The sequence below is a fragment of the Caloenas nicobarica genome, chromosome 21 (genome assembly GCF_036013445.1).
Source record: "Caloenas nicobarica isolate bCalNic1 chromosome 21, bCalNic1.hap1, whole genome shotgun sequence".
Classification (NCBI taxonomy): domain Eukaryota; kingdom Metazoa; phylum Chordata; class Aves; order Columbiformes; family Columbidae; genus Caloenas; species Caloenas nicobarica.
The window spans coordinates 7,780,967-7,806,504 of record NC_088265.1 but is presented as its reverse complement, the minus strand read 5'-3'; the positions used below and the strand labels follow the sequence as shown (position 1 = coordinate 7,806,504).

Here is a 25,538-nt window from a genome sequence, read left to right as displayed (position 1 = left end):
ACCAGGTATTGATCTGGTGGATCTTCATGTACCTTTCCTCATCATACCCTGCAAGTGGGGGGACAGAGGAGAGCCCTGCTTGTGCTCCTGATCCCTTAATCGGTCCTCCCAAGGTCCTGAAGCCCTTCTTGATTGCCTTTCCATTTTCCTTTTCAGTCTCATCACTGCCTAACTGAAAAATTAGTAGAGGATAATAACTCTGAAGGCCTAAAAAGGGCAGGAATTTTTCTCTTCATGTCTTTAACCCCGGCCCCAGAGAGGCAGCAGCCTTCCCTAGGAAGTGGGTCTGGTCTGCATATTGAGCCTTTTGTTCCCTTTAGAAGGGAGTCTCCTATGACCACAACTTGCCTTTTTTTCTTTACATCAGCTGTTTGGGTGGAGAGTGCAGGCTGACTTCTCTGTGGCACCTGCAACTTTGTTGAACCCCCTTTGTCAGTGTTGCTGTTTGGTTCCACTTGCAGAGATTCATACCCGTTTTGCAAGGGAACCTGGGAGGGTTGGATAGTTACAACAGAGACCCTCCTCCTTCTGCGCTGGGCAGGAACCTGCTGCCATTGCCGCCTGTCCCTCCAGTCACTACGTTCCGGTGTGAGAGTGCAGTGAGTCCTCGGTACCGTGTGCCCTGTCTGTCTGCTGGGCCTGTCCCAGGGAAGGTCGGGTGTGACTCCACTTGTCTATCTCCGTTTTGCATTCCGTGGGTCCCTTCGAACTCAGGACATTCTATGATCCTGTGAACCTCCTCACCTCCTCCTGGAGCTCGCTCTGCTTAGGCAGAGGAGTTCCTGTCCTTGGGCACGGCTCCCGCAGCTGTGCTGGCTGCTGCCATCCAGTCCTGGTGTTAGATCAGGGTTCACCCTGTAGCCCAACACCTGGGTGGCAGCATTCGCACATCGGATCTCAGTTTGGGTGGCTGCATCAGTAGTGGTGGGGGGCAACCTTGCGGAGGCCATGGCTTTGTGCTGGGTGGACACCATACTCCCTGGGTGAGCTGGCAGAGCTTCCCCGCCTTTCCTGCGTGCCCTTCCACGCGAACTGCCGCACAAACTGCCTTGTCCCACTCTGTGTTCCTGGTCGCAGCGCTCCCTAGGCTGCTTTTGTAGGTGCGGTCACCGTTGCCCCGGCAACTGCCAGGTCTCCTCAGTGACTCTCAGGAGAGCTGCTGTTTGGTGGCACTGCTCTGGCAGTCCCCTGCCTCTGGAAAACCCTGTCCGCACCCCAGATCTCCCGCTTTTGCTGCGCATTCGGATCAGCTCCGCAGCAGCTCCCCTCGGCAACTGACGAGGCGTTGAGGTGGGTTGTCCATCTCACTTCCTCATATCCTCTCCGTGGTCACGCAAGTAAAACCACAGGGTGCCTCGTGGTGTGTACCCCCTGTATGCGCTCTCTTGAGCAGAAAAATGCTTCCTCCTAATAAATGAGATACTGGTCCATACAGGTGTGGAGTACGACATATCCTCTTTGAATCGCCAGAACTACCGGGACAGTTGTCATGACGGGCTGTCATGACCAGTAGTTTCACACAGGTGAGAGAAAGGAAAAAGAGAGATTTTCTTGGTATTGCTGGAGCTGGCCAGCCAGTTCCTCCACCGTTGGTCCCTCTCCATCTTTCCAGTTCAGTACTGCCAGTGACCTGGTATATGATGATGGTGCGCTCTGTACAGCCTTTGTCCACATGGGTAACGTGCACTGGACTTCCTCTGGATCATTGGACAACTGCGCACTGTCCAGGTCACTGTAAACCACCTCTAGCATGGCTAATTCCCTCAGGTACTGGGTACCTCTCTCCACGGTAGTCCACTTTCCTGGGTTACATATAATATCTTCCTTGAAGGGACACCTTTCCTTTATGGCTGACGGGAGTCGCCTCCAGAGGCTGAGGGCTTGTGCCCCTTTTTCAATTGCCTTGTCAATACCTCCTTCCCTAGAAAGGGATCCCAGCTGCTTGGCTTCCCTACCCTCCAGTTCCAGGTTATTGGCCCTGTTATTGCAGCATTGGAGCAACCAAGTGAGCATGTGCTCACCTGGATGATGGCTGAAATATCTTCATATGTCTCACATCTCATTCAGGCACAGAGATCAGGAGGTTACTATCTCATCTTCTTCTTCCTCCCCTTCTCACGATGGCCCTCCTTTTTTGTCATCCCTTACTAAATGAGCTGACTTTTGCTTCGAAGCTTTCTTCTTTTTTATAGGAGCAACTGATATCAGGATGGATTGGTCCTCTTGCTCATCTGCAGGGCCTGTCACCAGGGGTTTGAGTAGCAGCATTGCCAGGCATGGCGGTTGGAGTAGCCACAGTGATTGTTGCATTGTCATCAGATCCAGAGACCTTCTTATCTCTTTCTTATCCCTTCTTATCTCTTTCTTATCTCTTCTTATCTCTTTCTTATCTCTTTCTTATCTCAATAGTGTTGATCAGGGCTTGGTAGGCATGGGCCAGGCCCCAGCCCATTGCCGTGATCTGTGTCTCCCGGGAATTGCCAGGGTGACAGTGCATCTCTTCCAAATATTCATCTAGTTTGACAGGATACTGCACTTGTTCAGGGATGCAGTTCCAAAACAATGGAGGTGCCCACCATCCTAGGCATTTGCTGGTGCTGTTCCACACACTCTGCCACTCGTAACTACCCAGCATCGGGGCAGATCTCTGGATGGTATTCTTAAATTGTTTGCTAACCGTTGCCGAAACAGTATTCCCAAGAGATACCAATAGAAGTATTTTGACTACCCAAGGATGTTGAAGGTAGTGATAATTTATTGTAATGCAGGAGGAGACATCACAGAAGAAGGTAGCAAAGGTGCCATTCTGTATTTCCTCCATAAAAAACTTCTCAGACGAAGCGTAATTACTAATTGTCTCTACAAGATGGTGCCTGATGTACAGTAATGGATTCAGTACAAAGCTCAAATGCCAGATTAAGCTCAAGGTCAGTCTCCTAATAACCAGTTTCCCAGGTAAAACACCACAAATCATTGCAGAGCACAGCAAACTGCAAAAGCCAGCACCAGTCTTTAGCATGTACAGCAAAAACAAGAGATCAGATAAACTAATATCAAGAACAGATGAATCAATATCATTACTGTTAACAGACACAAGTCCCTTAATACCCTCCAGTTAATCTGACGTTATCTCAAATTCTTTTTTCCACCATGTTGGATGCCAAAATGGACTGTTGTGGCTTAATTCATGGCAGCAAGTAGGATCACACAATCACTTGCTCACTCCTCCTCCCCAAGTGGGGTGGGAGAGAGAATCAGAAAGGAAAAAAACCTAATGGATTGAGATAAGAATAGTTTACTAGAACAGCAAAAGAGGATAAAACAATAATAATGACCATAATAACAATAGTAATAATAACAAATAATAATAGAATATACAAAACAAGTGATATGGAATGCAATCGCTTAGTGCCAGTGACACCAATAGCCCATTCGTTCCCAAGCAGCTGAATTTGCCCTGAGCCAGCTCCAGTTTATATACTGAGCATGACATCATATGGTAAGGAATAACCCTTTGGCCACCTTGGGTCAGCTGTCCCAGCTTTGCTCGCCCAGCTTCTTGTGCACCTGGTAGATCATGGGAAGATGAAAAGTCTTTTAGTAACCGCTAACAACAAAAACATCAGTGTATTATCCTTATTATTCTCATACCAAATCCTAAACACAGCTACTACAAAGAAAATTAACTCTATCTCAGCTGAAGCCAGGAAAGTATCCTCAAGTAAACAAGGTCTCCGTTCTCCCAGGGGAGGCCATGGGGACCCAGCAAGATCATGAAAAGGAGACTGGAGGATGATTAACACCTCCTTCAGTAAAAGTTCATGGATGGTTCAATGTGTGCACTGGAGAACACCCTGAGACTTGAGAAGTGCTCTGAGCCCTTTCCACAGCTTTAGGCCCCTGGGAAGGAGCTCAGTGACAGTGCGGCTCATCCTCTTCCTCGAACCCGGGAGGGTGTTTCAGTAAAGACCTAGGCACAGAAGGCATTGAGTCCCTCAGCAGCAACATCACCCTCTGCTGTTATTAAATTCCCCTCAGCAGCAGCCCCGCATTTCCCTTGTTCAGCCTTGGTCTCTGGCACAGACGTTGAAGCTCTTGGTTTTGCTCTTGACTTTTCTTGCAACCACCAACTCCAGGTGAGCTTTGCTTTTCCCAAAGTCATCCCTGCACAGCAAACACAAGGTACATAAACTCCTTGTCTGTACCTGTCTTTGCTGTCACCTCGGCAGCTGCTTTGTGGCCCCTGTCTGCAGCTCGTGCTGTGACAGCCCAGCCCTGCTGCCCCACACATGGTCCCACAGCCCCGCGGTGCAGGCTCAGCACAGGACAGGGGGCATTCGGGGTGGGGAATGGTCTCCCTGTGTGATGCCCACAGCAGTCCTTGGTGTTCTGTCAACTCGCGGCCTTCCTGCGTGGCAGCCTCCCCAAGCTCCTGGAGAGGCTGTGTCAGCTGTGGGGTTCACAGACAGCCCTGCTCCAGGGTGTGCCAGGGTCTGGGCCAGGAGAGAGGCTGGGCAGGGCTGGCCATTCCCTGAGACGGGCCCTGAGCCCAGCAGGAGGGTGGACGTGGCCTCACAGGGAACCTCACCCGGCAACCTGGGCTGAGTGGCCCGTGCTGGAAATGGTGCATGAGAGATGGCCAGTGGCTGTGAAAAGAAGCTGCCAAATTCATGTGTGCTGTGATGAAGTTATAAAAGATGTACCTATCATTAACCAATTGACATGATAAATGCTTTCTGACCACCTGCCAAATGAGGGGATATTTTTCAAGCTTTAGATCCTTCTGCATGACAATAGGGAGACAGAAGATCAAGTAATACATTGTTTAGAAGCAGAGTGCTTAGCTTATGTTTAACTAATAAGTAATAGATATATTCCAAGTAAGAAACAAATCAATTATAACTAAATTCATCAATTATTTCTTAGTATAAATACATGGTATGTTAAAAATTTCTACAGATTGTAATTAATATGTAATAATCGTGTGACTATAAGCAATACACATGCATCCAGTCGTTGGTGCACTTATGGAGGATGATCCCCAGATCTCCGCAGCACTGTCAATAAAGAATGCCTGCTTAACAGTATAATTGACTCTGCTGTTAAGTTTATTTCTTTGTTTCAGCTGGGGGGTGACCAAGGCCCTGGGCCACCTTCCTGGTCTGTCCATGCCACCAAGGGCCCAGAGCAGCCTCCTCTCTCCTGCACCTGCATGACTTTGATCCCTTCCACAAGCCCTGGCTCTGCACCACAAACCCCTGGTGCGAGTCTTCACCCTGCATGGCCACGCAGCGTGAGATATACACTGATGTTTTTATCTCGCAGCTGCTGTCCAGCCCAGCCCAGCTCCCTCGAGGCTCTGCCACCTCCCCTGCCCTCTCTCTACCCCCAATATCCTCTCCCCAGCAAAGCCCAGTCGGGGCTGGTCCCACAGCAGTTCCCACTGCAGGGTGCTCTGGGCAGTCACCCCACAGCCTCTGCCCCTCTGAAGGGCACAGCAGCTCCTGGGGCTCAGAGAGGGGTCAGCCCCAGAGGTGGGCGAACATGCATTGCAAATGGAAAAGGAGGCACCCTGTGTCCTTCGCTCTCCTCTCCACATGATCCTGAGAGGTCTGCAGACCCTCATGCTGTCCCCTCTCCCCAGGCCGGCACAAACGCCCTGGTCTTTGAGGTCCTTAAGAGCTCTTACTGCTCCAGGCACAGAGCAGCCTTCCCAAAGCTGATGCAGGTAGAAAGCTGTTTTCATTTCCCATTCATTCCTACTATGCAGAGGATGGATCTCAAACAACAACAACAAAGAAGTCGCTGCCGGTTAATTTATGCCACTTAATTACAATGACCAACTCCCCATTTACACAGGTCTTTGGGTCATCCAAGACAAGCAGATAACTTAGCAGGACGGGATGAATAGTGACATTTCTTTGAAAACAACAATATCACAAGGGGAAAAAATGTAAAGGAGGAACGTCAGACTTGGCCAGTCATGACATACACTAGGAGCTCTTTGCAGAGGGAAGCAGGTTGCTTGTGGCTGCTGAAAAACATCCAGTCATCAGCTTCCTCAGAGCACCCTTGAGATCCTTGTTCCTCATGCTGTAGATGAGGGGGTTCAATGTGGGGGTTCAGTGTGGGGGTATCAGTGAATACAGAAATGACACCATCAGGCCCAAGGATGGGGAAGACAGGGAAGGGGGCTTCAGGCAGGCAAACATTCTGGTACTGATAAACAAGGAGACCACAGCCAGGTGAAGGAGGCACGTGGAAAAGGCTTTGTGCCGTCCCTACTCAGAGGGGATCCTCAGCACGGCCCTGAATATCTGCACATAGGACACCACAATGAAATCAAAACATCCTCCCCCAAAAAAGCACTAAACATGAGAAGCTCAGTTTCCCCGAGGTAGGCATCTGAGCAGGAGAGCTTGAAGATTGGGGGGATTTCACAGAAGAACTTGTCCAGGGCATTGCCCTTGCAGAGTGGTAGTGAAAATGTATTGGCCGTGTGCAGCAGAGCATTGAGAAACCCAGTGCCCCAGGCAGCTGCTGCCATGTGGACACAAGCTCTGCTGCCCAGGAGGGTCCCGTAGTGCAGGGGTTTGCAGATGGCAACATAGCAGTCATAGGCCATGATGGTGAGAAGGTAAAGGCCTGGGCAGCACATCTTGTATAGGAAATGGCCCTGGTGTCCCAGAGGGAGTTGGCCATGGCTTTGGGGACAATTTTGGAGATGCCACCCAAGCCAAGGAGGGAAAGGCTGAGGAGGAAGAAGTACATGGGGGTGTGGAGGTGCTGGTCACCGGCTATGGTGGTGATGATGAGGCCGTTGCCCAGGAGGGCAGCCAGGCAGATGCCCAGGAAGAGCCAGAAGTGCAAGAGCTGCAGCTCCCGTGTGTCTGTGAATGGCAGGAGGAGGAACTCAGTGATGGAGCTGCCGTTGGACATTTGCTGCCTCTGATCAAAATAGGAAACGACGGGAAAAAAATTATGACAGACTTCGCAGCCATATGTTCTTTTGTAGAAAAATCTCCCTGCCCCTTAAAATTGAAACGCATTTCCTTCTCTGGTCTGCGCTGGCTGAGTGTGCTGAGGGGAGCGTGACTCGCGCCGGGGCCCCGCAGCACCAACGCTCCCGGTGGCAGCGGCGGAAGAACAGCGCCCCCCCCGCGGCCTCGTCCTCCTGTCCCCGTCCTTCCCAGGGCCTCCTCAGCCTCCTCCTGCCCCCCGCCCCTCTGACCCCAGAGGGGCCCCTTAAGGGGGTCCCGGTTCCGCGGAGAAGCCGCGAACCGGCCCGAACCGCAGCCGCCCCGTAACGGCGCCATGACCGACGGCACCGACCACACTGCGCATGCGCTGTCGGGGGGGGGGGTGCGTTGAGGGAGGAGGGCGGGGACAAAGAGGCGGAAGCCAATGGCAGGACGGGGAGGCGGGGGATTATTAGGCGGTGGCCAATGGTAAGGAAGGCGCAGGGGCCGTGTCAGCGGAGAAGGGCGGGGACAAAGAGGCGGGAGCCAATAGTAGGGCGGTGATAGGCAGGCGGCGGCCAATGGTTGAGCGCCCAACCTGGGGGGAGCGGGGAAGTGGGGCGAGCGCTGAAAGGCGGTGCCCGCGGCGGTCCCTTTAAAGACCCGTTTTTCCTCTTTTTTATCCCACTTTGCCTCTTAAATTCATTCATTTTATCCATTTTGACCCCATTTAGGCATTTTAAAGTGTTTATAAGCCCCGTACTACCCGCTTCCAAGGGGAAAACCCAGCCCTGCCGCACGGCGGGGGACGGAGGGCGGAGGGACAAAGAGGCGGGAGCCAATAGGGAGGCGGGGAGGGGGCGGGGATGAACAGACGGCGGCCAATGCGGGGGGGGGCGGCTGAGGGGGAATTGGGGGGATACGGGGGATGTGAGGGGAAGAAGGAGGGAAAAGGGGGATACAGGGGTCATGAGGGGTGTGAGGAGGAAAAGTGGGGGAAACAGAGGGGACATGGGGGGGTACGAGGGGGCATTTGGGGGAGATGGGGGGCATGTGAGGAGGCATTCGGGGGAAAAGGTGGGACATGGGGGGTCTGAGGTGAAGTGTGAGGAAAAGGTTATGGAGGAGTATGAGGAAAAAAGGGGGAAATGAGGGGGTCTGAGACGAAGAAGGGGGAATACGAGAGGAATATGAGGGGGAAATGGAGATTTGAAAGGGAATATGAGGGAAAAGTGGGGATTTGGAGTGTCTTGAGGGGAAATTTGGGGGAAAAGGAGGGAAATGGGGAGTCCGAAGGTGAATATGAGGGATTTGGGCAGGTCTGAGTGGAAAAATGAATGAAAAGGCGGGATATGGGGAGATCTGAGGGGGAAATGGGGAGTCAAGAGGAATTTGAGGGATAAGTAGGGGTTGAGGGGGGATACAAGGGAAATGGGGGATGAGGGTAAATTTGGGGGGAAATGTGGGGATTTGAGGGGAAAAATGAAGGAAATGGGTTTTGGGGGGAAAATGCTGGGGTCTTGGGGAATTTTTGGGAGATGGGGGACATCTGTGGGAAGAATGAAGGAAAATGGGAATGAGGGTTGAAGGAGAAATTTGGAGTAAAAGGGGAAAATGGGGGGGTTGAGGGGAAATGGGAGGGAAATGGAGGCATGTGAGGGGGAATTGAGAGGAAATAGGAGGAAATGCAGGAGGTCTGAGGGGAAAAATTAGAGAAAAGGGGGGAAATGGGGTGGATGAGGGGAAAGGGGGTGAAGTGGGCAGGTCTGAGGGGAAATGGGGGGGCTTCAGGGGGGTTTGGGGGCCACGAGGCCTCTCAGTGGGTGATTATGGGGTGGCGAGGCACTTTTTTGGGGGGTTGCCAGCAGGACAGGGGGCTCCCAGTCACATGAGTGACCCCCCCCACCTTTTCCTTCCTCCTCCCTCCTCCTCCACCTCGGGGGGGTGGAAAGTCCATCCTCCCCCCCTCCCCCCTGTTATCGGGGAGACCGAGACGGAAGGTCACCGTCCAAGGAGACGGTGGGGTGACACATTCTGCTCCTCCACCAGGTAATTTGGGGGGTTCCCACCTCCCCCTTAAACCACCCCCCCTTCTAAACCATCCCTCCCCTCCCAACATCCCTCCCTTTTTTTTCATTACAGCCCCCCAAAACTCCTAGGACCCCCACAGTTCGGAAGAGGAGAGCAGATAAACAACTCCCCCCTCAAAAAACAACCCTTCCTGGCCGCCATGATGGAGGGTGCCCGGCAAAGGGGGGGGCCCCCCGTAAAAGGGGAGCCCCCCCAAAAAGGAGGAGGAGAGGGAGATGAAGAAGGTGGTGTTGTCTTGAAGAAGGAGATTGGGCTGCTCAGCGCCTGTGGCGTCATCGTGGGTGAGGGGGGGGGGCCCAAAATCACCCCCAAAATTCCCCTGAATCCCCCCAAATCACCGCAAAATCAACCCCAAATCACCCCAAACCCCCCAAATCACCCCAAACTCCCTCGAGAACCCCCTAAACTCCCTCAACCCCCCCCCAATCATCCCCAAATCACCTCAAAACCCCTTCATCCCCCCACCTGCCCAAATCCCCCATTTTTGGGGAGGTTAGTCCCCATATTGGCAGGGGGATTCCCCAGTTTGGGCCTTGTTTCCCCATTTGGTGGGGATTCCCCCTCTGGTGGTGGGAGCCCCCTGTGTATAACATCGTGATGATGTTACTAACAGGTAACATCATTGGCTCGGGGATTTTCGTCTCCCCCCGGGGGGTCCTGGAACAAACTGGGAGCGTTGGACTGTCCTTACTGGTCTGGGGGGGTGCAGGGGTGGTGACGGCAGGGGGGGCCCTGTGCTACGCCGAGCTGGGCCTGGCTGTCCCCCGCCCTGGGGGGGACTACGCCTACATCATGGAGGCCTTCGGGGGGCTCGTGGGGTGAGTCTATGCGGCAATCTATGGGGTGGGGGGGCGGATCTAGGGATGAGGGGGTAGGGGTGACCCTGACCCCTCCCAAAATCCCCCCAATGGCAACTACTCCCATGGCAAGGAGGCCTTTGGGAGGCTTATGGTGCAGTCTATGGGGTGGGGGGGGTGTCTATGGGGCACGGGGATCTGTGGGACAGTGGGTGGGTTGACACTGATCCCCCAAACCTTCCCCAAGCCCCTCCAAATCCTCACAGTGGTGACTACGGGGGGTGTGATGGGGTGGGCTGGGGGGATCTATGGGGCAGGGGGACATCTATGGGGCAGGGATCTATGGAGAAGGCTGTGGCACAGCCCCTGACCACTGCCCAGGCCCCCAGTGGCAACTCCACCTGCACCAAGGTCATAATTGGAGGGTACTGGGGGTACAGGGGTGATCTATGGGGCAAGGATCTATGGGGCAAGGATCTATGGGGCAGGCTGTGGGGCAGCCTCCTAATCCCTGTGCTTCAGGTTTCTGCGGCTGTGGCTGCTGGTGCTGGTGATCTTCCCCACCACTCAGGCCGTCATCGCCCTCACCTTTGCCTCCTACCTGCTGTACCCGTTCAGCCCCACTCCCTGTCACAGTCCAGACCCCACCCTGGACCCCGCCCTGCGGCTGCTGGCAGCTGCCTGTGTGGGTGAGTCACACCCCAAACTGGGAGGGGCTTAGGACCATATTGGGAGGCATTGGGATGTACTGGGAGAGGCTGGAGCCATACTGCAAGGGCTCTGGGATGGACTGCAGTGGACTGGGAGGCACTGGGATGGAATGGGAGGGCACTGGGGGGACACTGGGATGGACTGGGAGGCACTACGAGGGCTGAGTATGAGACTGAGAAGAACTGGGATGGACTGGGAGAAGCCTGGGATGTGCTGAGGGGGCTCAGGGCTGGCCCAGGAGGCACTGGGTGGTACTGGGATGTACTAGGAGAGGCTGGAGCCATACTGGGAGTGCTCTGGGGTGCACTGGGATGTACTGGGAGGGACTGGGGAGGGGCCCAGGACCATATTGGGAGGGCTATGGGGTATACCGAGAGGTACTGGGATGGACTGGGAAGTACTGGGCTGTACTGGGAGGGAGTACTGGGCCATACTGGTCTATATGGCTCTATACTATATGGCTCTATACTGGGATGTACTGGGAAGCACTGGGCTGTACTGGGAGAGACCTGACATGTGCTGGTGGGGCTCAGGGCCATACTGAAATATACTGGAGGATGCTTGGGGCTGTACTGGGAGGTTGTACTGTGCCATACTGGTCTATACTGGCCCCCCCCAGTGCTGCTGACTGGGCTGAACTGGGCCAGCGTGGTGGGGGCCACCCGCCTGCAGGACGCCTGCGCTGCCGCCAAGCTGGGGGCCATCGGCCTTGTCATTGTCACCGGTCTTGTCCGCATTGCACAAGGTGTCACCCCCGTGAGCTCCCCAAAATCCTCCACCTCCCCAAAGCGCTGGAACAGCCACAACTCTTTCCATGCCCCAGGCCCCGCCCCATTCCAAAGCCCCACCCTCTCTTCCATGCTCCCACCTCGGGAGGGGTCATGACATTTCTCTGACCCCGCCCCTTCATCAGGCCCCGCCTCCTCTGAAGCCACACCCTTTCCCAGAAGGACTCCAGACCCCCTCCAATTACCCCAGGGTCCCCTAATTACCCCTACCCCCCTAATGACCCTTGAGCCCCCTAATGACCCCAACCTCCCTAGTTACCCCAGGGACCCCCTAATTACCTCCACCCCCACTAGTTACCCCCATCCCCCTCTAATTACCCCAGGAACCCTCTAATTACCCCCAGGACTCCTAATTACCCCACACCCCCTAATTACCCTCAAGCCCTCTAATTACCCCCTACCCCCTCCAATTATCCCCAGGCCCCCTAACTGCGCCCCTCTCCCCCTAGTTACCCCCAGCCTCTCTAATTACCTCCCTAATTACCCTCCCCTTAGGCGAGCACTTCTGGCTAGCCCCACCCCAGGCTTTCCCGGGGGAGGGTGTGGCTGGTGGGGCGTGGCCAGGGGTGGGGCCCTTGGCCTTGGCCTTTCTCCAGGGCTCCTTCGCATATGGGGGCTGGAACTTCCTCAACTACCTCACCGATGAGCTCATCGACCCCCCCCGGTGAGATTTTAGGGTGATTTTAGGGGTTTTGGGGTGTGTGGGCTTGGCCTGACTGTGCTCGCTTTGGCCACTCCCCCACAGGAACCTCCCCCGTGCCATCTTCATCTCCCTCCCCCTTGTCACTCTTGTCTACGTCCTGGCCAATGTCGCCTACGTCACCGCCATGTCACCTCAGGAGCTCCTCCAATCGCAGGCCGTCGCTGTGGTGAGTTCCAACCCCCTTAACCACACCCATTTGGCCACACCCACCCCTGACCACGCCCTATTTTTTCCTGCAGACATTTGGGGAGAAGGCGCTGGGCAGGGCTTTGGCATGGGTGATGCCACTGGGTGTGGCCCTGGCCACCTTTGGGGGAGTCAACGGATCCCTCTTCACCTGCTCTCGGTGAGTGGCCACGCCCACTGAGTGACAGCATAGCAGCCACGCCCATGTGTGATGTCACATGGCCACGCCCACCAGGGGTGATATGTTGTCCTGACGCCTGTTATCAATGGGACTCATGTGGGGCTGAGCCCACTTCCTGCCATCCCCCCTGTGGTCGCCGTGCCCACTGGGTGTGGCATGGTCAGACCACGCCCCTTCCCAATGCCCCACCCCCTTCCCAAAGCCCCCACCCCTGAAGGCTTTCCCCCTTTTTGAAGCTCCACCCCATCCCCAAAGCCCTGCCTTTTCCTCTTTCCCTTGGCCCCCCTTGGGAGGAGTCAGCCATTTTCTTTTGCCCTGCCCACCCACCAGGCCCTGTCCCCCAAAGCCCCGCCCCCAAAAACCCCACCCCATCCTTTAAGCCCCGCCCCTTTCCCAAAGGCCCACCCCCTCCTTCTCTTTCCCTGCTCCCACCCTGGGCGGGGATCAACCCATTTCGTTTTCCCTGCCCCCTCACCAGGCCCTGCCCCCTATGAGGCCCCGCCCCCATAAGCCCCACCCACCATGATGTCACTGTTGCTGCCTGCAGGTTGTTCTACGCGGGGGCGCGGGAGGGGCAGCTGCCAGCCCTGCTGGCCATGATCCACGTGGAGCGACGCACGCCTGGCCCTGCCCTCCTCCTCACAGTGAGTGGGCGGGATCTTCGGTAGGAGGGGCCAGGCATGGACCGCACCCACCCCTGCTCTAGCCCCACCCACCCCAGTGGGTTTCCTGGTCACTGCGACCTCCTGGGTGTGACTGGGAGGGGGTGGGGCCCGGGGCGGGGGGTGGGGCCAGGGCCCAGCCTCCCCTCACATAGTCCATCCTCTCCCAGTGTGTTTCCTGGGCACTGGTCCCTCCTGCTCACCATGAGTGGGTGGGGCTTGGGGTGAGTGGGTGGGGCCTGGGGTTGGTGGGCAGGGTAGGACCACATATAGTCCACGCCCATCTTGCATCTAGCCCCACCCACCTCCAGCCCTTCCTGCCCCATGTATCCTGGTCCCTCCTGGTCACTGTGGGTGTGTGGGGCCTGGGCAGGGGTGGGGCCTAGGGCTGCCCCCACCCCCATGATGTGCCCCTCCCCTCCATCCACCCCAGTGCGTGTTGACACTGCTGATGCTGGGGGCTGGTGATGTCACAGCCCTCGTTAGCTACGTGGGGTTCGTTAACCACCTCTGGTACGGGGTGGCAGTGGCGGCGCTGCTGGTGCTGCGGAGGCGGGACCCCCACAGGCCACGACCCTTCCGGGTGAGACACACCTCCCTGCCACCATCAGCCATGCCCTGGTGTCCCCCTGAGCCTTTCCAGAGGGTCCCCGGGTCACCCCAGGGATTGCCCAGCCCCCCCCCCCTTCCCCATGGGGTGTTCACTTGTCCCCTCCTGTGTCCCCACGGCCCCCTGACCCCTCCCCCCAGGGTGTCCCCATGTCACTCTGAGGTGTCCCTTTGTCATCTTGAGTTCTTGTGGGATGCCCCCATGTCACCCCAGTGTGTCCTTTTGTCACCTCAAGTTCTCCTGGGTCCCCTCAGTGTGTCCGTTTGTTGCCTTGGGTCCTCCTGACGTGTCCCCCTGTCACCCCAGAGTGTCCCCTTGTCACCCTTGCTCCTCTTAGGGCGTTCCTTTGTCACCTCAACCCCTCCCAGAATGTCCCCAGGTCCCCCCCTCCTCCATATTTCCCCTGCAAAGTATCTCCCTGTGTCCCCTCAATGTCCCCATATCCCCATCCCTGTCCCTGTGTCCTTGTCTGTGTCCCCAGGTGTCCCTGAGCCCTCCCAGGCTGTCCCCATGTCACTCCAGCATGTCCCCATGACCCTCTCCTACACCAAATCTCCCCCATGGGGTGTCCCCGCTCCCCGTGGGGATGTCCCCAACGTCCTCATGGCTGTCCCCATGTCCCCAGGTCCCCACAGCACTGCCGGTGCTGTACCTGCTGCTGTGGGGATGGCTGGGGGGAGCGGTGCTGCTGCGGGAACCACTGCTCTGTGGGCTGGGGGTGTTGCTGCTCCCCCCATGCAGTGCTGCTGCAGGAGTGTCCCCATATCCCCACTCCCTGCCCCTCCCTGTCTCCTGGGGGATGTCCCCTTCCCCATAGGGTTGTCCCCAATGTCTCCCTCCCTGTTCCCAGGTCCCCACAGTGCTGCCGGTGCTGTACCTGCTGCTGTGGGGGTGGCTGGGGGGAGCGGCGCTGCTGCGGGAGCCGCTGCTCTGCGGGCTGGGGCTGGGAGTGTCGCTACTCCCCACTCCACTCTACCTGCTGGCAATGAGGGGCAAGGGGCCCTGGCCCCCTGCTCTGCGACGGGCCCGCGGTATGTGTGGGGCAACTGTGGGGTGATGTGGGGTGGAGGGGGCACTTGAGGGGCAGAAGGCGTGGTGGGGATACTGGTACTGGTGCTGTAGTGGAGGATGAAGGAAGCTAGGGGGCACTTTGAGGGAGGCGGGGGGCAATTTTAGGGGTTTGGGGGACAGTTTAGGGTAATGTGGGGCACCATGGGGCAGGTGGGCATGTGGGGGTGGTGGGGACACTGGTATTCGTGCCATAGTGGGGGTTGGTTGTGGTTTGGGGGAGGTTCGGGGGCACTTCGGAGGGGTTGGGAGGCAGTTTGGGGACAGGGGGAGCTATGAAGTGATGTGGGACGCTATGGGGTAGGGGAACATTTAAGGGGCAGTTTGGGGGTGCTATGGGGTGCTATGGGACAGCCGTGGGTCACAGCCCATCTCCCCACAGACGCCGTGACCCATTTTGGGCAGCGGCTCTTCCTGGTCGTCTACCCCCAACCTGCACCCCAGAGCAACGACCCCACGACCCACAGCGATGACCCTGCACCCCACGGCGACAACCCCATGACCCACAGTGATGACCCCGCACCCCCCAGTGACCCACGGCAGCCACTGACCTCCCAGCCCCACAGCTGAGCCTGACACTCCTCAGCACCACAGCATCTGTGGGGCCCTGTGGGGCTGCCCCTCCCCAGTGCCTTCCCCTGCCCCATAGCGCAGCCCCACGGCTGCCCTGGTGCCTTAATCCCCCTCCAGCCCTGCTATGGGGCTGCCCCATGGCAGAGCAACCCCTGGGCTCATGAAGGAGGGAGGTGGCTGGTGGGGGTGGGGCTTTGTGGGAGCCCTGCCCACTGCAGGTGACCCTGCCCCCAAGCCCCACCCTCTCCAGGTAAGAACTTGCCCCATAGCCCTGCCCCAAAGCCCTGCCTTTGCCCCATAACCCCACCCCATAGCCCCGCCCCCTGCTCCATAGCCCTTAACCCCCCTCATCTCCCCACAGATCCGTGGGGCCCAGCCCAAGGAGTGCTGGCTCTGCCCTCCCCCCTCCACCCCTGGATGCCTGGGTCCCCTTTCTGAGGACCCCACCGTCAGGGTCAGATGGTGTGGCCCCCACATCCCCTCTGTGTTTTTCTGTAGGCCCTATGTAAACATTGGGCAAGGGGTTTGGTGTAGCAGTTTTTGTAGGTCTTATGTAAATAAAGGTCCTTGCAGAGAAGGTGTGGGGTGGAGTCAGCGTGGGGCCGACATAAACAAAGTGGGAGGGGTGGGGCTGTGTCAGTGTTGGGGTTTCTGTAGGTCCTACAAAAACATTGTAGGGAGTCAGATGTGAACAAACCCATTCCTGGGTGGGGGGATCCTACATCAAATAAATTCCTGTAGGTCCTACAAGATCAAAGACGTTTTAGAGGGTGCTATGTAAAAAAGCCTGTTTGCAGGGGGTCCTACATAAACAAACATGGTGGCCACATGTAAACAAACCAATTCTTGTATGTCCTACTTAAAGAATCCCCTTTCTGGAGGTCCTACATTGCCCAATTACTGTAGGTCCTACAAAAATGAGCTTGTTTTTAATGGCATCTGCATAAATAAACTCATTTCTCTAGGTCTTACGTAATCAAACACAGGGTGTCGTCCCAAAAAAAGGCTTCTGTCACCTGGTGTGTATGCAAATGTTCCAAATTTAGCACACAGAGACGGGATATTTTATTACAGAGTTGTGCAAGCCTGGATGCTGGAACGAAGCCAGCGTGCCAGCAAGAAAAGTGACAGCCAAAGAGCTAAAGAGCCAATTTCTTACATATTTGCATATTTGTCGCAAGGGAGTAATTGAGGGTTCTGCTGCTGTGGAACAATGTTTGGCTTTCTCAAGGAAAAGCGCAACTTAAAGGAATTCAGTGGTGGGTTCACTCTTATTTACTGCATGGGGAAATATGCCAAGCCGAATGCTGCTGACCTTCTCTCCAGGGGCCTGTACCTGTCACGGTGCAAAGTGTCAGGATTCTTCTCTCCTTGATAACTGTTTGTTCTGGAGTCTGTATTTAGAGCTCCAAAGGCAAACTTTCAGGGGACGCCTGTAGCTGTTCGCTAAAGCAAACTTTCAGGCATTCCCCCCCAATAACCGTTTGCTTTAATTTAGTCTATAATTTAGAACTCCAGAGGCAAACTTTCAGGTGAGGCCTGATAACAGTATGCAGAGCAGATTTCAGGAAACAAAATTCTCAGGAAAAAAAAAAAAAAAAGGAGTAATACAGCAGGAGGGCTGGCTCAAGCTGGGTACCTGCGCGGAGGTTCCAACGCGAACATAGAAAACCACAGACTTTTACATCTCTACAGACCATTCATACCATGATCCAGTCCAATAGTAATGTTTCACTTGGGGTCTTCTTGCTCCTCATTGGATCCTTTTCACTGATCTCATATGTGCCTTTGTTTTGTTCAGCTGTAGATATTGTTTATTGTCCATAGCCAAAGTTATAGTCCAAATCCTTTTCTTTTCAGTGAAGTGTAAAATAGGCTTTATCTTGCAAGCATTCAGTGTAGTTTGTAGTTACTTTCGGTAAATACGAGCAGAACTTTACAGCTTAAAATTACAGCAATTCCAGCTTACTAAGTAACGTGAAGCAAAGAGTATATTAAAAATCACACAACTTTATACTTCTAGATGATTCATTACATTCAGTATGCATTTACTTAAACTGAATGATTAATATGAGACTTAAATTGGGCTCATCCACTGACCTGTGAGTAGTAAAGCCATTGCCATACAGCTCACTTATTTAGCAGGGAGAGCTCAAAGTGGACTCATGCAGGCTGTTGTATTTATAGAATGAAGTGGCTGACTTGTCGTCAAATTGCGGACAGTAGGAAAACTCTGCGTGAGACTCCCTGTGCCCACAGGCCACGGCCATTCCGTTCCCGTTCTGCTTCACCGGGCGTCTCCTGGAAGGAGTTCTTGGCCTGGCTGCAGCTCAGGCCTTTCCCTCCTCCAGAGCCTGGACCAAACTGCTGCTGGTTTGGCTGGGGGGGTCGAGTGCATCTGCCACACTGTCCCAGATAAATGTTGGTGCTCCAATAATACAACAGCCTGGAGTACAGTCGAGGTTGTGGTTACAGTTAGTCCCTTGGCAGGCAGAGGTAGCGGGAGAATTTTCATTTTCATTCATGTTCTGTCTAGTGAGAGGGCACATAAGGGGTGTGTGCGTAACAGAAAGAATCTGGGAAACTTATGAAAAAGATAAAGGTTTGAAAAATGGAAAGAAAGCAGAATAAGGACTATTAGCACTGAAGCCATTAAAGATCAAGGGGGCTCTGGGATGTTATTATAGATGTGCCATCAATGGTGAAGATTAAGCTGGACCAGCTGGCACACAAGTGAAGTAACGTGGGAGCCAAGGCTGCGTGAGGGTCTCTGATGGGGACACCACGGGAGGAGCCAGCTACAGAGGGACCAGGGGTGTCCCTGCAGCTGCTGGAAAAGTTGTGGAGTCTGAGGAACGACTGGGAGACCTGTTTCTCTGTGTATGTTTGTGTGCACGCATGGTTGAAAGAGACTGCAGGACACAGATGTCCATAGGACAAAGGAACCTGGGAAAAGCAAGGATCCAGGATGAGCTCCTGGATGGACTGCGTGTCTGAGACCAGTTACTGGGGATCCACAGTGTGTGAGTGAGGGATCCATACCACAGACATGCCACGTCTACAGTACTGTGCCCAGTTCTGGGCTCCCCAGTACAAGAGAGATATGGAGCAACTGGAGAGAGCCCAGTGAATGGCCACAAAGGGCATCTGGTGGGAGCAGAGTGAAAAAAAAAAGAAGAGCCAGTGAGGTGAGGTGCCCTGTGGGACTTCCCACTTACAAACAAGGAAGAACTGGTCAGAGATGTAACAGTCAGGGGCGAGGAAGTAGAGTGTAGGATCCTGAGAGAGGGGAACAAGGCCAAGAACAGGACTTCAGAAGAGAAGGCTTGGGCCTGCTTGGCAACCTGCTTGGAAGAATTCCGTAGGATACAGCCCTGCAGAGAGGAGGGGTGCAGAGTGATGTTTGATGGTCAAGGATCTCCTCTTCAAGCTCCAAAAAGTCCAGCCCCACATGCAGAAAGTCAAGAAAAAGTGGCAGGAGGAAGGCATGGAACTCCCTGGCAAAGGAGGAACTCCTTTGAAAGGAGCTGCTGACAAATAACATGCATGAGGAGGAAGCACAGAGAAGGTGGAAGCCGGCTGCCTTCCAGCCTCAATGGTTCTGTGCTGGAGACAGACATCTGCATGTGTGTGTGTGCGTGGGGGACCTGGGGAGATGAGGGGGTCCTGGGCCCAACTCTCAGACAGGTCAAGAGTCTAAGACCAGCTCCTGGAGGGATCCATATTTTGTCTGTGTCTATATATACATTTCCCACTAACGTAGCCTTGCGTTCAAACAGCCCAACCTTCTTTTATCCTTTCTCCACTGGTGTTTTTGAGATTGTCGTCATGGCAACTCCTGCCTGGGTTTGCAGAGACCTTCAACTCCTCACACTGTTATCTTGTGAGAACACACCGCAGTCAAGGTGACCACACAGACATTAACGTCTGACTAAATGGACCTTGAATCCAGAAGGGCCTTGAGAAACTCAGGAATTTGGGCAACAGAAACCCCTTGAAGTTTACAAGGAGAATTCACCAGTCCAGCCTCAAGAGGAATAATAAACCTGCACATCAGGGCCAGCTGGGATCTGAGTCTGTGTGACTCTGAGTGCTGAGGAGTCACTCTGAGGAGGAGGACCTGGGAACTACGAGAGAGGCTGTCCAAGCCCGTGGTTTATGCTCACTATGAACAAGGCCACCAGCATACGGGGCTGCATTAGGTTGAGCATGTTCACCTGGACAAGGGGAGTTATCGTCCCCCTTGCCACAGCACTGGTAGGGACCCACGCACATGGGTTTGTCCCAAATATCAGCTCCCAGTTTTGATGGAGATGAGACGAGCTGAAGAGTGCCCAGAGGAGACACGGAGTCTGGGGCCTTCAGCAGGTGCCCTGTGTAGAGGAGCTGAAAGACCTGGATTTCTTTGGCTGTTTTGCCCAGTGGCACAGAGGCTCAAGGCAGTATAGGAGTAGCCTGAGGGTGCTTGAAAGGTGGTTTCAGAGATAGTGGAGGTTTTCTCAAAATTGGGAAACAGTATGAGAAAGAAAAAATGCCACAACATGCAGCTGGGGGGGTTGGAATTGGACATGAGGCGAAACGAATATTACTGTAAGTGCGGTTCTCTGCTGTAGTAGGCCCCCCGGAAAGTCTGGATTAGCCAAAGCTTTGTCTTTCAATGAACAGTCTGTGAGGATGGAGAGATGTCAGTAAGGGTGGGAAGGTGCTCAGGTAAGACCAAGGTTGGTAATCAGGGTGAAGGTCAACACTGTAGCACATCCCGTGGTGGAGAAAGCTGGGAGCACTGGTGAGGCTGAAAGCCCCCAACACAGCCAAGGCCTTTGCATCCTGGGCTGTGGCCGTTCTCTGAGCAGCTGATACCTATGAGGAGACATCTTATCATTATAGCACCAGGACTTCATGGCCTCCTCATCACAGCCCATAAGCCTGGAAGAGATGGTACTGTAGTCCTACCCTTGGCCTTGCACAGCCCCACATGCCACTGCCCCAGGAAAAGCCCTGGGCAACGTGTGAGGAAAGGATCTGCCTTCCCAGGGGCTGAGGTCAGGGCTTGGCCATTCGTCTTAAGTAACACATCCAAGTCACTCAGCATCAGAGCCACCTGCACGTTGCCCGTGCCTACCTGTACTCAGTGCCTCCAGTTTTCTCCCCTAACAAGCACACAAGCTTTGTCAGTGATGTCCCTCAGTGGGACCCACTGATGCTAAAAGAAACTTCTGAGTTTGAATCTGACTTTGAGAGATTTCTTCAACTTGCTATCACCATCTGAGGTTCATGAACTCAGCACCAAACCCACCAGAGGGGTCATTAAAATGCCTTGGTCTGCTCCTCAGTTGCTGAGCTGGGCTGGGCTCCTGGGATAGAGGGAGCTCATGGCAGCTCCTCTGCAAAGCGCAGCAGGGCCGAGCACACTGCCTGGGTATCTCAGGAAGACGAGCAAGGCAGTGAGAGAGGTTAAAGGTGGTTGGGATTGGGAGGAAGACTGAGAGCTCACGGGAGGAGAAATCTTCACAGTCCTTGACACAGTAAGCCTATGGGTGCAGGGCAATTCATCTGTAGCTCCTGGAGGCATCTCCTAAAGCTGGCAAAGCCACAGCTTATAGGATCTGTAAGGAGGGGGCTCTTGTTAGGCAATTTTTGAATACTGTGAAGCCATTTTGCACAGAGTGGTGCCCAGGGCTGTCATCCGGAGCAGGGTCCCTGCACTCCCAGGGGCTGTGTGCCGGGGCAGGGACTCTGCCGCCTGCCAGGATGTCGTGGTTTGACCCGAGCTGGCAATACAACCACGATAGCCGCTCACTCACCCTCTCCCTCACCCCCCAGCAGGGGAGAGAATCAAAAGGGAAGGGAGAAACTTGGATTGAGATAAACACGGTTTAATAAAATAACAAAATACTAATGCACTACTAGTAAATATAAATCTATATATAAAATAGAAATAAAAGATACTCAAGGCAATTTCTCACTTACTCCATCCACACCGAGCAGCCAGTCCCTTGAAAACAGCACCCGGTCCCTAACAGTGAAAAAAGAGGAGAAAGGCAGAAAGGCTCAGAGGCCTCTGCAAAACCGCAAAAGCTGGACTAAATGTCCCCCACAGACCTCCGCCAGCTGAGCCGCAGAGAAAGCAAGAGATAGCGGAAGAAGCACCAACCAGAAGGCCCTGACTTCTTAAATGATTAGCATGACCCTAGTGGGATGGAATACTCTCATTGATGAGTCTGGATGCCAGTCAACCTCTGTGTCGCTGTCTCACACCTGTGGGCAGAGTATTCATTGTGTCCTTGGCTCTCAGAGCAGAGCAATTAAAAACATTAACTCTGTGCTGGGGTGTTATCTGCTTGTTCTCAAACTAGGTCCAAATATTGAGCATGCCAGCTATGAAAAAGAAAGGTTTCTAACTGCACGAAGAAAATTAACCAGCACACAGGATTAGCCTAGGGAGATCCCCACAGTGCTGTGGGGAGAAGCTGTGGGTGGAAGGAGAAAACTGTGGAAGGCAGGGTCCTGCTGTTGAGATGATGCTGTATGGGTCAGGGCTGCTCACAGCTCCAGATCACTAGAGGACATTCCTAGGAGATTTTCAAGAAGTGCAGCAAGGTGAGGCTTCCTGAAAGGGAAGGATACTGTTCTTTAAATATTATACTCTTGGTTGTCTGGGTAGGCAATGGGAAATAGAAATTAATGTCTCAGTTTGGGAGGTGCAAGTGAAACTCGGAATTTGTTTCTCTTAGACTTGAATAAACCTGGGAGTATCAGAGATCAACACACTAAACAGACAGCATAAAGATCACTTTTGCAGCCCTGCTGGAGTTGGTCTGATGTTCCCATCAAACTCTGCCCACACAGATCTGCCCCTGGGCAGTTCCTGGCTGCTGGGAGGGGTCTGCAGGGCAGAGCTGAGCACACAGCGGGTGGGATGGGGACTGTGACAGTGACAGGAGGAGACCTGGGGACAGAGACACAGCTGCGGGCAGGGAAAGCTCCAGGCAGCAGATAAAGGTGTGTTCAGGAGCTCTGTTTTTTTTCCTTCTCTGTAGATGTCTTCTCTGGAGATGTCTGCTGGGCGTTGTCTGCTGGGTGTTGTCTGCTGGGCAATGATCTGACTCTCCTTTTAGGACATCCCATCTTCAGGAGCCCTGACTCTCTGCTCTGCCTGTCCTGCTGGGCTCACGAGCTGCCCCCAGAAAGGCCCAGCCCTCCTGTAGGATCCCAGGAGTGCTGAGCCTTTCCTTGCGGGTCAGCACCCTCCTCTCAGAGTCCTTTGCTTCTCTCTGGGAGGGGTCATGTCCTGCTCTCTCTGTCACATCTCCACCTCTAGACTGGGACAGGGAAGAGTTTGCAGACCTGCCCTTTCAATCAGTGCTCCCCTACTCGCATATGAGTCCAGTTGTCCGGGTTTTTTCAGAGAGTAATTTGTGCATGAAGTCATCTTCAAGGCAACACAACTAAAAGTAAAGGATGCAGGCAAAAACCAGATGGACGCTGTGGCTCTCCTGAATCTGTACTAAGCCACAGAGAGGTGAGCCCTTATGTCTGTCCTGTCTCAAGACTCTTCATATTTTCAGTCTCAAAAATGAGAATTTCTACCCCTTAAAAAAAAACACTCATGAGGTGTGATGTGGGAAAATTAAAAAAAAAAAAAGTAAAGACATGCTAAGCCTCTCCTATGCAACCTGCACTCTTGAGTCATGAGTGCAGATATTGAACTTCTCTATTGAAGGTGGATTACATCTGACATTCCCTGTGAACGCTGGAGCTGTCACAAAGCAGCTCCCATGTCCCCACTGCAGGAGGACGATGCTGGCTGCTGGGCAGCACAGGGGCAGAGGTCCTGCTCCCCACAGCACACTCAGCCAGCACAGACCAGAGAAAGGAAATGCATTTCAATTGGGGCTGATTTCTATGAAAAATGGAGTGACTTTTCTCAGAGGAATTTGCCCCAGTTTAACGTTGTCATTTCATTTTTTGAACAGAGGCCCCATGTGAAGAAACAGCAAATGTCCAACAGCAGCTCTACCACCCAGTTCCTCCTCCTGGATTTCACAGACACACGGGAGCTGCAGCTCTTGCACTTCTGGCTCTTCCTGGGCATCTACCTGGCTGCCCTTCTGGGCAACGGCCTCATCATCATCACCATAGCCTGTGACCAGCACCTCCACACCCCCATGTACTTCTTCCTCCTCAACCTCTCCCTCGTCGACCTGAGATCCATCACCACCATTGTCCCTAAAGCCATGGCTAATTCCCTCTGGGACACCAAGGACGTTTCTTACCCAGAATGTTCTGCTCAGCTCTTTTTCTCTCTCTTCTTGATCACAGCAGAATATTCTTTCCTCACCATCATGTCCTACACTACATTGCCATCTGCAAACCCCTGCACTACGGGACCCTCCTGGGCAGCAGAGCTTGTGTCCACATGGCAGCAGCTGCCTGGGGCACTGAGTTTCTCTATGCTCTGCTGCACACAGCCAATACATTTTCACTACCACTTTACTATGGTAATACTGTGGACCAGTTCTTCTGTGAAATCCCCAAGATCCTCAAGCTCTCCTGCTCAGACACCTGCCCCAGAGAACTTGGGCTTATTATGATTAGTGTCTTAGTAGCATTCATGTGTTTTGTGTTCATGTTGCTGTCCTATGCGCAGATCTTCAGGGCCTTGCTGAGGATCCCCTCTGAGCAGCGATGGCACAAAGCCTTTTCCGCGTGCCTCCTTCACCCGGCTGTGGTCTCCCTGTTTGTCAGCACAGCAGTGCTTTCCCACCTGAAGCCCCCCTCTATCTCTTCCCCATGGCTGGACCTGGCAGTGTCTGTTCTGTAGTTGGTGGTGCCTGCAGCAGTGAACCCCCTCATCTGCAGCATGAGGAACCAGCAGCTCAAGGATGCCCTGTGGAAACTGATCACTGGATATTTTTCTTAAGCAAAAAAATACCCATCTTCTTCTCCATAACAGTTGTAATGTAATTCATTGGAGGCATGCCTTTCTTGTTTGTTCATTGGGTTTTTTTGGTGGTGGTGGTGGTGTTTTTTTAAAAATTTTCACTATCACAGAATCACAGAATGTCAGGGATTGGAAGGGACCTCAAAAGCTCATCCAGTCCAATCCCCCCGCCGGAGCAGGAACACCCAGATGAGGTTACACAGGAAGATGTCCAGGCGGGTTTGAATATCTCCAGAGAAGGAGAATCCACAACCTCCCTGGGCAGCCTGTTCCAGCGTTCTGGCACCCTCACTGAGAAGAAGTTTCTTCTCAAATTTAAGTGGAACCTCTTGTGTTTCAGTTTGAACCCATTACCCCTTGTCTTACCATTGGTTGTCACCAAGAAGAGCCTGGCTCCATCCTCGTGACACTCACCCTTTATAGATTTATAAATACTATACTATGTTGTCATCCACTTCCTAATTCGCTGTCTGCTTTTCTTTTATGACTGAGTGGCTGTGTTAATAAGGAATCATGCTCTCTCTGTGTTTGAACAAAATAAGGGTCCTTACAAGAACTTATTTTTGCCAAGATCCTTCCTCCAAGGCCATTTTGCAGCTATAGGGACAGTTCCTGTGCGCATGGGTAGAAGGGAATACAGTCCCAGCATGGCAGCACTGTTAGGGAGCACCAGCGCTTGATATTCCAGAACTATTCTCCTTCCACTTCCACACTCTCTTTCTGATCCCTTGTGTTGGTGCCAGGTCTGAGTGCTCTGGCAGCTTGGTCACAGCCATGCAGCAGGACCTGTGACCGCAGGCAGGGACAAGCAATGGGCACTTCTGTGACAGAGGTGGCCTTCATAACAGCATTTCCATACAGAAAGGTGATCTCCTCAGTGCAGTGCGTGAAGGCTTAGGTCTTCTTCCAAAGTTTCTCTCACAAACATTCCCATGAAAGTGCCCTGCAAATGAAAACATCAGTGTACAGCTAAACAGTGTGGGTGTGCAGGGTTGGGGCACACACAGTGTCTTCTCACAGACGGGCCTCCTGTGATAGACCTGAAGGACCAGCAGAGCAGGGTCTGGTCAGTGGCCGTGTGTGCTGGACACCCTGGGGAAGCTGCCCCCTGGCAACCATCATGGACTGGCCCCTCATAATTTCAGTTTTGAGCCTTGGACTCTCACCTCAGCTCACAGAGATTGTCCTTCCCTCCACTGATAGACGCAATGAGTAGGTCAGAAATCCATCTTTGCATTGTACAGATGAGATGTCAGTATGCACAT

At 53.8% G+C, this 25,538-nt stretch overlaps 1 protein-coding gene across 7 annotated transcripts; it reads left to right on the top strand.

Annotated features, from left to right (window-relative positions):
• Nucleotides 1–8,754: 8,754 nt before the first annotated feature.
• LOC135996900 (large neutral amino acids transporter small subunit 2-like) lies at nucleotides 8,755–24,282 on the top strand. 7 transcript variants are annotated; one of them, XR_010607352.1, is made up of 13 exons: nucleotides 8,758–9,008; nucleotides 9,102–9,331; nucleotides 9,664–9,868; nucleotides 10,370–10,536; nucleotides 11,178–11,303; nucleotides 11,842–12,010; nucleotides 12,092–12,215; nucleotides 12,289–12,395; nucleotides 12,964–13,060; nucleotides 13,512–13,661; nucleotides 14,539–14,719; nucleotides 22,370–22,851; nucleotides 23,306–24,282. XR_010607352.1 is itself a non-coding variant. In XM_065649191.1 (12 exons), exons 1-12 carry the CDS (start codon nucleotides 8,848–8,850, stop codon nucleotides 15,324–15,326), a joined length of 1,905 nt encoding a protein of 634 aa, XP_065505263.1. In that variant the 5' UTR covers nucleotides 8,755–8,847; the 3' UTR covers nucleotides 15,327–15,906. The 7 variants fall into 7 exon arrangements, 5 of the variants coding, with proteins under 5 accessions (XP_065505263.1, XP_065505262.1, XP_065505261.1 ...); XR_010607351.1 differs by lacking the exons at nucleotides 22,370–22,851; nucleotides 23,306–24,282 and adding exons at nucleotides 15,139–15,579; nucleotides 15,691–15,906; XM_065649191.1 differs by lacking the exons at nucleotides 22,370–22,851; nucleotides 23,306–24,282 and adding an exon at nucleotides 15,139–15,906 and having other exon boundaries at nucleotides 8,755–9,008.
• Nucleotides 24,283–25,538: the final 1,256 nt, after the last annotated feature.